At 36.9% G+C, this 16,561-nt stretch overlaps 1 protein-coding gene across 1 annotated transcript; it reads left to right on the plus strand.

Annotated features, from left to right (window-relative positions):
* The first annotated feature begins 1,163 nt into the window (after positions 1–1,163).
* LOC128653504 (40S ribosomal protein S10) lies at positions 1,164–8,784 on the plus strand. The gene is made up of 6 exons (XM_053706848.1): positions 1,164–1,260; positions 2,084–2,233; positions 2,443–2,614; positions 6,120–6,197; positions 8,220–8,275; positions 8,693–8,784. Exons 2-6 carry the CDS (start codon positions 2,084–2,086, stop codon positions 8,735–8,737), a joined length of 501 nt encoding a protein of 166 aa, XP_053562823.1. The 5' UTR covers positions 1,164–1,260; the 3' UTR covers positions 8,738–8,784.
* Positions 8,785–16,561: the final 7,777 nt, after the last annotated feature.

A 16,561-nucleotide genomic window follows, 5' to 3' on the forward strand; every position in this document is an offset into this window, starting at 1 on the left:
TCTGTGCTCTATCGGAATCATAAAAAAAGTGTAATTTTGACTTTAGTGTTCGTTTAAGATTTTGGGTTGTAAATACAAAACAATTCCTTTGCAGAAAGAATATCATTCCTATCAACCTCTCTGTATGGTTGAAATGTCCTGGACACATACATCGGTTAATTCCGAGAATGAGCGCTGAAAAAGCGATTTGAGTCCCACTGGGAGAAAAGCGCTATATAAATACTAGTTATTATTATAATTATATATCTAGTTCTTTAAATGTTTCTGAACATGAAGTTGGTATTCTAAAAGTTCTATTTACAGCTTTTATAATGTGGCACATTTGCTGCTTCCATATTTTAAACTAACACTTGTAGCTAATAGCCTCTTCTAGAGTCACCACCAGATTTTATTTGGTTACTGGACAAAATAAGTGGTCAATATTCACACAAACCCTTGCTTGATCCAGTATTTTATAATTCAAATGTTGGACGTTTTGGTCTTCAGATTGGTCTGTGATTGTGATGGTAATACTGGCTGTTGCTGGGTCATTTTTTAGTTTTCATTTTAAATGAGCAGATATAAAACCTTGAATTTTCTGAAGAAAATTGGGTAAACCATCAACATTTATTTATATATGTATATATTAGACATTTTATGGATGTATTTTGTTTTATTTTTAATTTGTTATTGCTCTGTTAAAGGGTACATTCTTTATCTTTGTTGTAGCTCAATTAAACTGTCCTCCAATAGTTCTGTAGATAGAAGTCAGAGAGCAATGATCTATTTTAGAGGTTTGTGTTTTGCACAAACATCCACTTCCTGTTAGTTTTATCTTTTTAATGTAAAATATTTTAACATGTACAAACTGTGTTCTTTTATATGCATGTTTTTTTCTGCTATAAATGGACAGAATGGTATCAATAACGGTAGCAATTATTTCTTAATTTATTGTAGCACACCATTAATATAGGAACCATAATGTAATCAACGCAGCAGCGGGACGTGGTTCGTTAACAGCACTGAAATTACGCGTGAATAAAAATTACTAAAACCTTCATGTAATGTATTCAATTACCTTACACATATTATGGATTAATGAAAATTGATATTAAAATAAAAAAGTACTTAATAAATAAATGAACAACTAGTTAACAGCCTTGTTTTCTAATCAGGCGTTGCTGCGGGCAACTTGTTTGGGTCCTAACTGGAGTGGGGAAGTCAGGGGGTTCTGCGCATGCTCTTTCCTTTCCTGCTCAGGCCACCGATCAAGCCGCAAAGGTGAGCTCGTTATGTCTGTGTATTTTAATCCGTTGTGAATTGTGGCCATCCGTGCGGATTATATAATTTATTTCAGAGATATCGTAAAAGTGACTCCAGAGGCACCGGATTAACTCTGTTTTATCGGGCAGTAAAATTTAGTTTGTGCACTATTTACAATGAGCCTGGTTTTAGGCCGCTGGAACTGGCTGTTAACATGATCACATTTTTTCCCATAAACATTTAGTATTTATCATGTTTGAGGTCTCCTAACCGTGGGTCACACTGAGAACGCGAATAGAGTTAAAATATTGTTTTTCGCGTGGAAATGGCAAACTCATTCCGGCAATGCTATCGGCCTCCTTTGCAGCACCCATCTCTAGTTTACTCAGAGGGCTGTGTGCGCTTCTAATAACAATGTGTGCGTTATCTCATAGAATAGTATTTTAACATTTCTTCTCCTATAGCTGGATATTGTAATTGTGATGCATTCCTTACTTTTTAGTAATTAATTTTAGTAGGATCTGACTGTGAATCTGCTCCATTTTCTCCTGTCAGATAATACCTTATTGTAGTGACCGTGAGTTTTAGTACCCTATTGAATTAGACATTTTGTAGATTTTAGACAGCTTCCCATATTTATGTAATATAATATACTCCTTTGTTTTCAAATACTTTGTATGACTTAACTACATTGTGAAGCAGGTGAACTGGTTCATGTAGTCCTTTCCCTTTTTTTTATGTTTTTTTTTTTTAGAATGTAATATTCAAAGAATATTGTAATGCTGTCACTAGAATATTGAGATAAAACCTAATTTGTATGTCTTGTTTTTTTCCTGTTTAGATGTTGATGCCCAAAAAGGATCGCATTGCCATTTACGAGCTCCTGTTTAAGGAAGGAGTGATGGTGGCCAAGAAGGATGTTCACATGCCAAAGCATCCGGAGTTGGCTGACAAGAATGTGCCCAACCTTCATGTCATGAAAGCTATGCAGGTACCACTCAAAGGGATACACTTTTGTGTTAATTTCTAGAAAGCACAACATTAACTTTCTAAAAGACACCAGAATAGTAATTATTTTGTCTTAATAAAGTACATATTGCTGTCTGATAATAGTAATTTGGTGGAATGTGTATGTGAAGCTTTACATTTGTGTACGGTTATGCTGCAAGATTTTGTATATTTATAAAAGTTTCTTTGCAGTCCTTGAAATCCCGTGGATATGTAAAGGAACAGTTTGCTTGGCGTCACTTTTACTGGTATCTGACCAATGAGGGCATTCAGTACTTGCGGGACTTCTTGCACCTGCCCCCAGAAATTGTCCCCTCAACTCTGAAGAGAAGCCGCCCAGAGACTGGCCGACCTAGGCCAAAGGGTGAGTCAGCTTTACAGTAGTGTTTGTATGTATTATATGAATGTAAGAAACACTGGGGTTACATTTTAGAAGTAGTGATTGTTTTGAAGTTAATAGACTCAGGGCTCGATTTATCAAGCCTTTTGCCTTTCTCCGACCAGGGAGATTGACAGCACCTGCCCAGTGCAATTGGCTGTGCGCAGCATTGCACGCGAGCACAAAATAGCATTAAATTCCGCCAGGGGAATTCAGTCCACCAGAGGCTTGCTGCGGCAGACAGGGGCGCATATGTATGCCCGCTGTCCACTGTAGCTTGATAAATCAAGTCCTTAGTGTTGATGGGAAGTTGACATGGAGTTATTAGATGAATAGGTTTTGAACAGGGTGTAGAACCATTAACTTGAAAAGAAGATGGTTTGATCCTTCATAGCTACAGTTTGGGAACACTCTCTTGTTGACAGTGCCCAAATATTTGATGGTGGGTTCAAGAGTTAAATTAGTGACACAGGGTCATAATCGTCGAAAAATTACCTGCTCTAAATCGTTAGACTATCGGCCCTATGTTATTGTGTGCTTAACCCCTGCAAAAGGGGCTAAACATAGAAGAACCTTTCAGGACCTGCAGAGCACTGTTGGTCCCAAGCAGAAACCACTGCTGTGTGCACTTTTGAGTAATGGAACTAGCACTGCAGATTGGACCGGTAGCATTTTCTGCTGGTCCCAAGAGAATATAGCCAGTGGGCCCAATTGCCAGCAACAATTGGATAGTCCAGCTTGTGCGATTGCTGCTTAGGTCAGTGGCAGTTTCTGCTCTGTAGTAGCAGTGCTCTGCGGCTCCCAATCACTACTTTAACTTTCTTCAAATGAGCATTGTGACCTAATAATTGTTTAATATAGAGAATAAATTGTGTAGTGATGTAGTATGGCAACCTAAAAATTAGATCTGGAGTCTGATAATGTCTACATTTTATGTCATAAAACATTTTTAAATGCACTTTTTTTTTTTTGTGCGCATGTGATTAAAGCGGTTTAAAAAAAAATAAAAATAAAGGTAATGTATGTCTGTGCTTAACTAATACTAGAGGTTTAATTGCCCAATAGGTGTGCCTGGGACCATTACAATTCTAAGTAAAGCTTTGCATCTCTTGGTGGAAATAGAACTGAGGGAAGTACCTCTACATTATGTTTCAATATGGCACAAGTTTGGTACATAAGTGGAACAGTTTTACCCTCAAATCTGATTAAGTATTTTGCTTGTTGCTGGCTTTTACTGATCTGCAGTGATCACTTTAAACATTCAGCTAGAGCTGCAACAACTAATCGGCATAATTGATAATCGATTATGAAAATAGTTGTCAACGAATCTCATAATCGATTAGTTGGTTGGCAATTAGTTGGTCTGTGCACAGCACCAGCTGCTTTACTCCAATGAGCTCCTGCACATTGTATTGTGTTTTATAGTAATGCCCTTAACTAGGACATCTACAGACATTTTACTTTTCACTTTTTCAGGACTGTATACGTTTCTTTTTAAGTTTACAACTACTCCTGTCTTATATGCAACCCAGAAATAATAGGAGTCATCATTTGGATTTTTTATATAAAATCAGGTGATTTGGGACCATGCTTTGCATGATATAGTGCCAAGCTTGTTGTTTACACCTAGCCCTAGATTGATGGCAATTTGCACAATTTTTTTTGCGGATTGCTTGCTATTGCTGATTATGTGTGTGTATGTATTCTTTAGATAAATGTGTAAAGTTGTGTCCTGTTACTGATATATTGGGGCCAATTTATCAATGTCTGTCCGACATGATACGCTGTAGCGTTTCATGTCTGGCAGTCATCGCTGAATGCTGACAGCATACGCTGTCGGTATTTAACATTGCACAAGCAGTTCACCAGAACTGCTTGTGCAATGCCGTCCCCTGCAGATTTGCGCCCATTCAGCTGCTAGCAGGGGGTGTCAATCAGCCCGATCAAATAGGATCGGGCAGACCGCAGCCTCAGAGGCAGCGGACCAGTTATGGAGCAGTGGTCTTAAAGTGCATGTAAAGTCAACCTACTTGCTCTGCATCATAGTGTGTAATTTCGAAAATAAAAGTGAGTTTCATTCATCAAAATCTCTAAATCAAAATCTAAAAAGAAATAGTTAATAATTTAGGTTGTATTCTTATAGGCGATTCCTCCGCCCGCCATTATGGTCCCACATTATTTTGATGATTGACACTTCTATTTAGAACTATTTTCCTCACCCCCGGGGCGTCAGGCCAGTTGTTCCCTACGTCACGCGTATCTACTGCGCATGCGCAAACTACCCGATGACGTTACCAACTCAGTGCATTACCAACTCAACTTTGTTACTGAGTATTAACGCATGCGCGATGTGAAACGAGGTGCCGAGGTTTAGTGTATTGATTGCTTAACGCATGCGCGTATTGTCATCCAAATAGTAAACGCATGCGCAAATGAGAGCCCTGATCGGGAACACGATTCAAACTGATGTCATCAAGTGGGCGGTAGATATTAAAATAATGCAGGGGGAAAAACAGGAAGAAGACGTTTGGGAGGAGTGCAATGCATAGAGCGGAGATAAGTTTATAGATAAAAATAACAATAAACATAATTTATTTTAAAATAATATTATTGCGGTTTCAATATTTATAAGATTGTGAACAAGTAGGTAACAATTAATAAGCAAAAATGTACATTCACTTTAAGCACCATTGTTGAACCCTTTTTTTTTTTTTTTTTTTTTTTTTTTTTTTTTTTTTTATATATTTTTAATTAATTGGAATATGTACCAAATTCAACCAATTCAAATGTAACTATTTGTTATTTTAAGAGTGGACTAGATATTTTTTCCCCCTAACATTATAGCTGGTTGTTTACCATTGCATATAGATATTTTTATGTCAGAATTAAGTCCAGGCTTACTTTAAGAGGCCCTTTGCATTGATGGAGAGCTAACAAAGATAAATAGCCCACCTTGGTGAAATCGGCAAACCCCTACTTATGCATCTCGGGCACCTCAACACAATCTGAGCGCCTCTCTGCTGCAGGCAAAATAGCTTGTAAAAAAGTATGCCAGCCTCCATCCAAGAGCATGTGGACATGTTGACATGTATGCATTTCAATGCAAAGTTTCTGAAAGAGTGAATAACATAATGTTATAAACAGTGATAGTCTACCTCTTACTAGTTCTATCTCTTTTCAAACAGTTTGTGGATTTGTTTTGCTTAATTATAAAAATGTGTTCTGCTGCTTAAAAAATTGGACCAACAGTTCTGTTAATGTAAAGTTGTTGTAACGTTTTAGTCTGAAGTTTATATTTATAACAGTATGTGGATTTTATTTTAAATATAGGAAAAAATGATTTATTTTTCATCCGATTAGTCGATTAATTGAAAAAATCAGCCGATTAATCGATTATGAGTTAGTTGCAGCCCTACATTCAGCTTATTAGCCAATAATGTCAACTAAAATACTTTTTCTTGCATAGTAATAAAATGTTTCTTTTCCGCAGGTCTGGAAGGTGAACGTCCAGCTAGGTTGTCACGTGGTGAGGCAGACAGAGACACATACAGGCGCAGTGCCGCTCCTCGTAAGTACTCAACGCTAAACTGAAAAATAGTTATGTAAAATGACAACCTATTGGTCTTGTTTTAGTGATGTTACTTGATATTACATTCCAATGACAAATTTTGTTCTAGTTCTGTGGTGGAAATGGGCAATGTTATGAGCCCTTTTAAGCGCTATTGTATTGATAGGCGCAAGAAAGAAGGTATTTTTAGCACCAGAAAATATTTCCTTTTGCTCTCAAATCGCTTGCATGCATTTTGTGTTCTGCTTCTTCTATCTAATAGTGGTCGTTTGTACTAAACTTACCCATACTGTGTCGCTGCACCTCACTAAACTCTGACTCTGGCCGCCCGCAGCACCATCCTTCCGTGATGTTTGTACCTTTAAACCAATAGTGTGTGTTGGCTGTAGTGTATGCTAGCACAGCTATTGGTTTAGAGGTGCAAACGTCACTGGTAGTCAGGGTGGGTTTAGCACCTTTTTTTTTTTTTTTTTTTTTTTTTTTTTTTTTTTTTTTTTTTTTTCATGGATAACTTTAAATGTGGTTTAAACAAGTTGTGATCAAATGGAATTCTGAGAGGCATGAAATCAATTAAAATATCTGAGATTTGCAACACCTTTTGTGGGACTTCACTGATGCGCCCCTTGCAGTTGCCTGAAAAGAGGCAATCCTTTTAGTGGTTCTTCGTTGGCTGTTGTCTTGACAGAAGCAAAAATCATTGTTTCTGCTTTAGGGGATTTGACGCACACAAACCCATATGCCCTGTTAATTTAAAAGAACGTGTCCTATCATTCCGACATCATGTTGCTAACATGATAATCAGTATTACAGCCCTGACAAATTTTAAATATTTTTTACACATGCTCTGTATCAAAGTGTGCAAATAAAATGACCTTGCACAAATTTTATAATGGAAGTAAATTGGAAAGTCTTACCTAGGCATGTACATTCAGTGGTTTTGGACTCTAATGTTGAAGATAAAATTTGCTTTGTTTTATCTTTTAATTGAATAGTAAAACGAGAGGCTCAGGAGTGTGCACGTGACTTTAGAACTCTGACAGCAGTTCTTGTATAAGAAAGCTACCAATACTGTTGCATGTTACCATACACTACTGCCATAGTTCTAAAGACACGTGCACACTTCTGAGCCCTTATGAGCCTACCTTGGTTAAATGTCCCTAAAGTAAATGCATATGTAGGCATTTCCTAATGGGGAAGTGGACAAATATAAAAGCACATTTTATCTAGTAATTTTGTTTGTTCTTTTGGCTTTTTTTTAATTCCTACTCTTTAAATTTCAAGATGAAAAAAGAATTTAAATTTTCAACATACTAAAGATTTTCTGAAAGTTTGAGGATTGTAGTAAGCAAAAATACTGGAAGTGCTGTATTAAAGGGTCATGACAACCAACATTCTTCCATGATTCAGATAGCAGTAAATTGGAAGGTGGGGTGTTTTTTTTTTTTTTATTATTGTTTTTTATTTTCTTTATGCTCCATTATCAAATTTACCTTTTTTTTTCTCATTGTATTTTGTTGAACATTTGGATCATTAGGACTTTTGTCACAACGTTTAAGCACTAGATATCAGCAGTGTTTACACAACATAGGTAAATACTCTCGCAAAACTGCTGCTATATAGTGATTCAGATACTTGCACAATCCTGAGCCTGCCTACATGCTTTTCAACAAAAGATTTTTTTTTTAATTTTTTTACCGGCTATCTGAGTTTAATTTTTATTTTACTGTCCCTTAGGAGGACTCAAATACAAAGTTGTTAAAGAGACATGAAAGTCAAAATTTAAATATTCACGTTTCAGCAGATTTTAAACAACTTCCCATTTTACTATCAGATTTACTTCCATTTCTTCATATTCACTGTTAAATAGCATAACAAATAGACTCAGGAGCATGCTCAACGCCTCAGCAGGGTTTGCAACGGACATTGCGGAGTATTACAGGGCAGCTGTATTTGTAACTTTTTTGCATATATACAATATTGATTTTTTTTTTATTTTTTTTAACTTAATTTTCTTTTCTATAGCTGGTGCAGACAAGAAGGCAGAGGCTGGAGCCGGAGCAGCAACAGAATTCCAGTTTGTAAGTGTTCCGTGGTAGCCCATGTCCACAACAGACTCTTCTGAAATAGATGGCAGCATGATAGACAGATTCTCAATACTTGAGGGCTAGATGAAAATACTTAACCAGAGCAAATTACCCAATATTTAGTCAGTGAAAAATCTCTGATGTAAATAGAACTTGAATAAACAAAATGTCAGGTTATTTCCTGGTGCTTTAGGCATTTTCCTTAGGTTGACCCATCTAAATTGTTCTACCGCAGCCATTGCCTAAAGCTGTAGTACATCTGTCTGCTTCAACTGTTTCCTTCCTCCATAAAATTATTTTCTATTCCTTTGTTCCTTGTACATAACTAAAGTGCTGGTTAGTAACTATATAAAAAATGTTAATTGCTAATCCTAACTTTTTTTTTTTTTTTTTTCTCCCCCCCTCATGCAGAGAGGAGGATTTGGCCGTGGCCGTGGACAGCAGCCTCCTCAGTAAACCAGATTTTCAACCATTTGTGTATAATAAAACTATTTGGGACACAACTTTGTTCTGTTTTTATTTTCTGCTGCTTTGGCGTAAACAAGAATGTGGTATTAGCTCTTAGCTATTGTGGTCATTTAGATTCCATCAAAATGACCACAATCTGGGAAGCTCACAAAGCGGTAATCAGGGGAGAGTTTTTGAAGCAGAAAGCCCAACTAAAACGTTAACAGAATTAATCTTACACTGGATTGTTGAGGGAGGTTTGTGAGTTAGACAGAAAGCATAAGTCAGACCAAATAAACGTGAAACTTTTAAATGAAAAGGCCTAAATGTGCTACTTAATAATGAAGCTTATGCCAAGGCCCTGTATCTTAAAAAGATGTATTTTATTGGTGGGAATAAGGCAAGTACTCGGTTAGCAAGATCTCTCAAAAAGAAATCTTTAACCATATACATAAGAACTTCGGAAGAGACATCAGTCATACATAACCAAGGTATAGCTACAGTGTTTAGGAAATATGAGAAATTATTAGGGCTGCAACTAACGATTATTTTCATAATCGATTAATCGGCCGATTATTTTTTCGATTAATCGACTAATCGGATAAAAAGAGAATCAATAATAGTTTTCTATGTTTTAAATAAAATCCACATGAGTGATACAAATATAAACTTCAGACTAAAACTTTACATTAACACAACTGTTTCTTCAATTTTTAAGCAGCAGAGCACAGTTTTATAATTAAACAAAACAAAACCACAAACTGTTTGAAAAGAGGTAGAACTAGAAAGAGTTAGACTATCACTGTTAATAACATTCTGTTATTCACTCTTTCAGAAACTTTGCATTGAAATACAAAAATCTCAACATGTCCACATGCTTCTGGCTAAGACTGGTTCTGCTATATTTCCTGCAGCAGTGAAAAAGCTGTTGAGGTGTATAAGTAGGGTTTTGCCAATTTCAACAAAGTGGTATATTTATCTTTGTTAGCTCTTCACCAATGCTAAGTGTTTGACTTCATTCTAACATAAAAATATCTTAAATATCTATATGCAATGGTAAATAACCAGCTATAAAGTTTAGGGGAAATATCTAGTCCGCTCTAAAAATAACTAATATATACTCTTAAAGGTTGAAAAACCAACTAATCGATTATGCGATTCGTTGACAACTATTTTCATAATCTATTATTATCGATTATGACGATTAGTTGTTGCAGCTCTAGAAATTATATAACTTACCCCCCCCCCAACTGACTTGACCCACGCGAGTGACTTAGAGGGTTACTTGAACACTGACTGTCAACCATGTCTAAAGAGGAAGCAGATAAATTAAACTTCCCCCCCCCTATTATACATTACAGGAAGTTATAGGAGTAATAGAGGCTTTACTGGGAGGGAGGGGTAAAAGTCCTGGGCCAGATGGATTTTCTAACGCTTTTTACAATAAGTTTAAAGACAGCTTGGCCCTGCACTTAACTAGTCTATTTAATGCAGTGGATAATGGTGAGTCATTCCCCCAAATCTTTTTTTAGAATCCCACATCAATCTTATTTAAACCTAATAAATTCTATCGTTCCTGGAAATTATAGACCCATATCACTTTTGAATTCGGATCTAAAGATATTCTCCAAAATACTTGCAAATAGAATCAATCGTATTTTGCCATCTTTGGTTTATCTTGACCAAGTGGGATTTGTCCCTCCATAGAGAGGCAAGGGACAACACGATCAGCTCTTCAGTTGATTATATTAAACTCCATAACATACCTTCCATTTTAATATCTATGGATGCAGAAAAAGCATTTGATTGAATAGTTTTAACTAAAAAGGTGCAATCAAGTCTGAGATTTGGATTCGGCCCTAAAGTATTATCCAGAATATTCCAACTAGACTCTCTCCCCTCTGCTAAAATTAAAGTAAATGGTCTCTCTGAATCTTTAACTATATCAAACGGCACCCAGCAAGGTTGTCCGTTGTCTCCGCTTGTATTCATCCTTACCATGGAAGTTCTTTCTTCACGCATCTGCTCAAATCATCAGATTACAGGTATCAGGATAGGTAGGGAAGAAACTAAACTGATGTATTAGTGTCCCTTGCCTCTCCTTCATTATCTCTCCCAAAGCTTTTGGGGGAGTTGTATGTTTTTGGTCAGTTTTCATTTAACGCACAAAAAACAGAAATACTCAACATATCTATGCCCCCAGCTGTATTCCCTACTTTAACCAAAATATGCCCTTTTAAACTTCAACATAAATCACTTAAAGGGACACTGAACCCCCCCAAAAAATCATGATTCAGATAGAGCATGCAATTTTCTAATTTACTCTTTTTTTTTCTTCATTCTCTTGCTATCTTTATTTGAAAAGGCATCTAAGCTTTTTTTTGGTTCAGACTCTGGACATTAATTTTTTTATTGGTGGATGAATTTATCCACCAATCAGTTAGGACAACCCAGGTTGTTCACCAAAAATGGGCCGGCATCTAAACTTACATTCTTGCATTTTAAATAGATGCCAAGAGAATGAAGAAAATTTAATAGGAGTAAATAAGAAGTTGCTTAAAATATCATGCTCTATCTGAATCGCCCCAAAAAAAAAAATTGGGTTCAGTGTCCCTTTAAATACTTGGGAATAGAACTTAGAGAGTCACTGAAAACTGTTTGAATTCAACTACCAAAGGATGCCCCTAAATGTCCAAACTACTTTAAAGGAATGGTCATCCAAAACTATTTCATGGTGGGGTCGCATCCTAACAGTAAAGATGACAATTCTCCCCAGGATTCTGTTCATTTTTCAGACTATCCCTATTTTGTTATCCAGATATATCCACATGCTACAAGCAAGCATTAAAACATATATGGGGTGCAGCAAAGCCAAGAATACAGAGTAAAATGCTGTATAGGTCACTGGATGAGGGCAGGATGGGTTCTCCAAACATTAGATCATACTATAAAGCTACCATATTGCTGAGAGTCGTAGATTGGCACACAAGCACTGGCTCTAAATCGTATTGGTTCCTCTAGTATGGAGCTAAGAAGCTCCTCTATAGCAAAGGTTGGAGCCATTGATTACTGACTGTATGTAATGTAATAACGGTGTATAATATTTGGTTCCACTCCTCTTCCCTCATTTCCGCTTCTAAGTCTAGTCCCCATTTATTATACAATGATGAGTCGGTTCTATTTGCCTTTTGAATGATTAAATAGAGTTGTGATATTGCTTTTTTTGGCCTCCTGCCTACTTTACAAAGATTTTCTAATTGTCGAAGTCCCATCTTTTGACTTTGTCAAGAATGTACGTAGGTTGGATGATAATTGTAAATATTGGTACCAGTATAATTTGAATGGGTTCTTTTTTTTTCTTCTTGTAGCTTAGTATATGGCATGATTTTACCTTTGTATAGCATGTCTGCTATTTGGTATAGGCCTTTATTCTCCCATTTGGTTAATATAGAGGGTGGAATAACTTATTACACAATTTAGTGGTGTATGGAGAGAGTTGGGAAGAAGAGACAAGGCTCTTGTTACTTTAGCCCATTGTGTATACATGTGTCATCACTTGGTATGTCGTATGTGTTTTAGTAGTCATTCTGTGATTGCCCCAGATTACCGTTTCTGGGATAGTGACACCATTAATATCTGTTTCCATCTTGACCCATCTTTATCGCGTCTTCCTTATTTGTAACTAGAACGGTTTGTGCCAATCTAGCAGCTTGATAATAGTGTTTTAGATTGGGTATTCCCAAAGCCCCAATAAACGGCAATAAAAGGTTAATTAGTGAAATTGGGCGATAGTGTTAACACATCGTTTTATCTTTGCCTGGTTTGGGAATTACTATTTGTGCGTGGAGAAGTTCTGTAGGTAAATTATTGCCCTGGAGAATACAATTACAAAATTTAGCTAAATGTGATGCTGGGATGTCTTAAAGTTTGTAGTACTCTCCAGGGATTCCGTCTGGCCCTGCTGCTTTACCCTGTTTCAATTGTTTAATGACACTTCTGGAGTGGTGACTAGGGCATTTAAGGAGTCTAAATCTTCTTTCAATATTTCTGGTAGCTTAGCTTCATTCAGAATTTTTTTTTTTTTTTGGAGATTACTAGTTTGTGTTGTATATGAAACTTTGTTCCTGTCATAAAGGGTGCTATAGAAATCGGAGAATATATTTACTATCTCCACCGGGTGCAAGGTCAATTCCCACTAACCTTATGTAAGGTCGGTATTGATATGTCTCTATTTTTGTCCCTAAGTTTATTTGCAAGGAATCTATCTGGCTTATTTTCAAAAATGAAATATTTGTTTTTAATCTTTGACTAGCCCGTAGTCTTTTTATAGAATCAGATCTAAAGATTGGCGCTCTAATGTCAAGTTCTTCGATATGGAGGGCGACCCAGTTTATGGCGTTTCTCTAATTGAGATATTTCACATTGTAATTTGTCTAATGTAATTAGTTTTTTATTATTGAGCTGTGCTTTCATTTTAATCAACAGTCCCCTCATATATGGTTTATGGCTGCCCATGGTATAATAAGAACGTGCAAGAAACCAGAGGAATAACATCCTCCACAGTATACACTAATAGCACTCCAGAGTCCAAAAGAATCATTAAATTATAAATTTAACTCAAGGGTAGACTGTCTCCCAACGGTGCGACCAGGTACAAAAAATGAATAAAATATAACCTTTATTGTAAAGGGGAGTCACACTGTAAGGCAGATAATTCTGAAACTCTTCGAGCCGAAGAGATAGCTACTAAGAACAGAACTTTCCAAGATAAGCAGAGCTGTCTATATAGCTCCTCCCCTAACCCCCACCTCCAGTCATTCTCTTTGCAACTCTCGACAAGATAGGAAGTATAAAGAGATATGTGGTGACTTAGTGTAGTTTTACCTTCAATCAAGAGTTTATTTTTAAACGGTACCGGCGCTGTACTGTTTACTCCCAGGCAGAAATTAGAAGAATTCTGCCCGGAGGATGATGATCTTAGCGGTTTGTAACTAAGATCCATTGCTGTTCTCACGCATAACTGAAGAGTATGGGAAAGCTTCAGTTGGGGGAATGGTTTGCAGATTACCTGCTTTGAGGTATGTTCAGTATATTTTTTTTCTAGAGAGATAAGTTCTAGAAAATGCTGACAGAGCCTTTTATATTTGAGGTAAGCTAGATGCAGTGATTTTGCAACGACTGGGATCATGCTTACTAAACAGAGTAATAATCATTTTATTTCTCATATTACTTAGTGTGGTGTTTATGGGTGACAAAACGTTTTTTTCTGAGGGAGATAAATCTTTTATTGGGGCCTAGTTTTTCCACATGGTTAGTCAGATACTCCTAGGAGTATTGCCTTAAGGGCCCTCTGACATAGAGTACATGGTGGGAGGGGCCTATTTTCGCGCCTTATATGCGCAGTTTCCTTCAGACTGAGACATCCAGCTTCCCTAGAGGAGTCCTCTTGCATCTGAGGACCACTATTGAGGACTTATTTCTTCCCTAATCGTATTGCGGGCAGGTAGGAGCCACAGCAGAGCTGTGGCAAGGTGCTTGACGTTTTTTAAATCCGGTTTGGGGGCTAAGGGGTTAATCATCCATTTGCAAGTGGGTGCGATGTTGCTTTAGTCCCTTACAAACACTGTAAAGATTTTGAAGACTACTACATTTTAACACTGTTTTGCAGTTTGAATGCTAGTTTTTTTTCTCTTAAAGGCACATTACCTTTTTTGTTTATTTGCTGTTTCACATTTATTAAAGTGTTTTCCAAGCTTGCTGGTGTCATTTCTAGTCTGTTAAACATGGCTGACATAGAGGAAACTCCTTGTTCAATATGTTTGGAACCCCCTCTTAGAATGTGTACCAAATGTACTGAATTATCTATAAATTATAAAGACCATATTATGGCTCTTAAAGATTTATCACCAGAGGATTCTCAGACTAAAGAAAGGGAGGTTATGCCATCTAGCTCTCCCCACGTGTCAGAACCGCTCAAGTGACGCCAAGTACATCTAGCGCGTCCAATTCTTTTACCTTACAGGACATGGCGGCAGTTATGAATTCTATCCTCACAGAGGTTTTGTCCAAACTGCCAGGATTACAAGGAAAGCGAGACAGCTCTGGGGTTAGAACAAATCAGAGCTTTCTGACACTCTATTAGCTGTGTCCGATTTACCCTCACAATGCTCTGAAACCGGTGTAAGGGAGTTTCTATCTGAGGGTGACATTTCAGATTCAGGGAAGTCTTTACTTCAATCCGATTCTGAAATGACAGCGTTTAAATTTAAGCTCCAACACCTCCGCTTATTGCTCAGGGAGGTTTTAGCGACTCTGGATGACTGTGACCCCATTGTAGTTCCAGAGAAGTTGTGTAAAATGGACAAATACTTTGCAGTGCCTGTTTACACTGATGTTTTTCCAGTCCCTAAGAGGTTTTCGGACATTATTACGAAGGAATGGGATACACCAGGTGTGCCTTTCTCTCCCCCTCCTGCCTTTAGAAAGATGTTTCCCATAGATGTCGCCATACGGGACTCGTGGAAGACCCTCCCTAAGGTGGAGGGAGCTATTTCTACCCTAGCTAAGCGTACAACTATTCCCGTCGAGGACAGTTGTGCTTTCAAAGATCATGAAGAGGAAGCGGCAGGCACTACTAGACAGACCCACAAGCAAAAATGGTATAAAAAAATACAAAAACTTTATTTTAGCACGTAGCTAAGTTAAAAGGCAGACTGACAGGCAAGGGTAACAGAACGGACAAAAGGTCTTACGCGTTTCGCGCCCCCTAGTGGCGCTTACTCATAGACTGTTGTCTGTTACAACCTTAGCAATTTATAGGCTTAACAGAAGAAAATTAACCCCTCAGTAGCCAGATAAAAACAGGTTAAAAACATAGATAGTTCTAAGTGTACACAGGATAATTCTGAAAATAATTATTAAGGCATCAAAGTACACAAACGATAAATCTAAAGACTAAATGAAATAGTGCTAAATTCATCATATAACATTAAAAAATGTAGAAGAAGGAAACTGCATTATCAGAAAAAAATATTTTTTGCATTATTAGTAACAAAAAATAATAATGTGAAGCCATTGCTAAATTATCTATTAAGCAGACAGATAATACTAAACTCCCTTTAATTCTCAATCTGAACATGAGAGTGTACACAAACCATGAATGCCCTATATTCATAGTCTCTTAAATTATTTATATTTAATTATCAATAAATTGACTGACATCACATTCCCTATTCATGCCAGTTGGATGGCACGTTTTGAGTTTTAAAATCCAGTATAATTCTTTCTTCTCTAGGATTTTGGATTTGTTACCTCCTCTTAGGGGAACTGTAGCTATGTCTATAATTTGTAAAGACAAGTCTGCTTTATTTGAAAGATGGACATAATTAAAATGGTTTGCAACTGCAGAATCATAGTCATAGTTTTTAGTGTCCCTGATGTGTTCATTAAATCTGGTTCTAACATGACGTGTGATGTCATGCCTACATACTGGCAGAAACAAAGTTTGCATGTAAGCAGATAAACTGCATATTGAGAGCAATTAGCATATAAATCTATGTTATAGATGTTATTATCAGCAGTGCAACGAAAGGTTTCACCCTGAAGTATGTTAGGACATGCATAGCAAATTTTAGCCCCACATTTATAGGTACCTTTTTTAGACAACCAATTTTTTGTCATGCCTTGAGATGTATTCCTAACCATACTAGGAGACAATATTTGCCCCAATGTCTTGGATTTTTTAGGGACAAATTTGTATTTATGAGTATATTTGCTTAGTACATCATCTGTGGCTAATATCGGTAAATGCTTTTTGAGAATATTTACTATTTC

Source organism: Bombina bombina, chromosome 3, assembly GCF_027579735.1.
Source record: "Bombina bombina isolate aBomBom1 chromosome 3, aBomBom1.pri, whole genome shotgun sequence".
Taxonomy (NCBI): domain Eukaryota; kingdom Metazoa; phylum Chordata; class Amphibia; order Anura; family Bombinatoridae; genus Bombina; species Bombina bombina.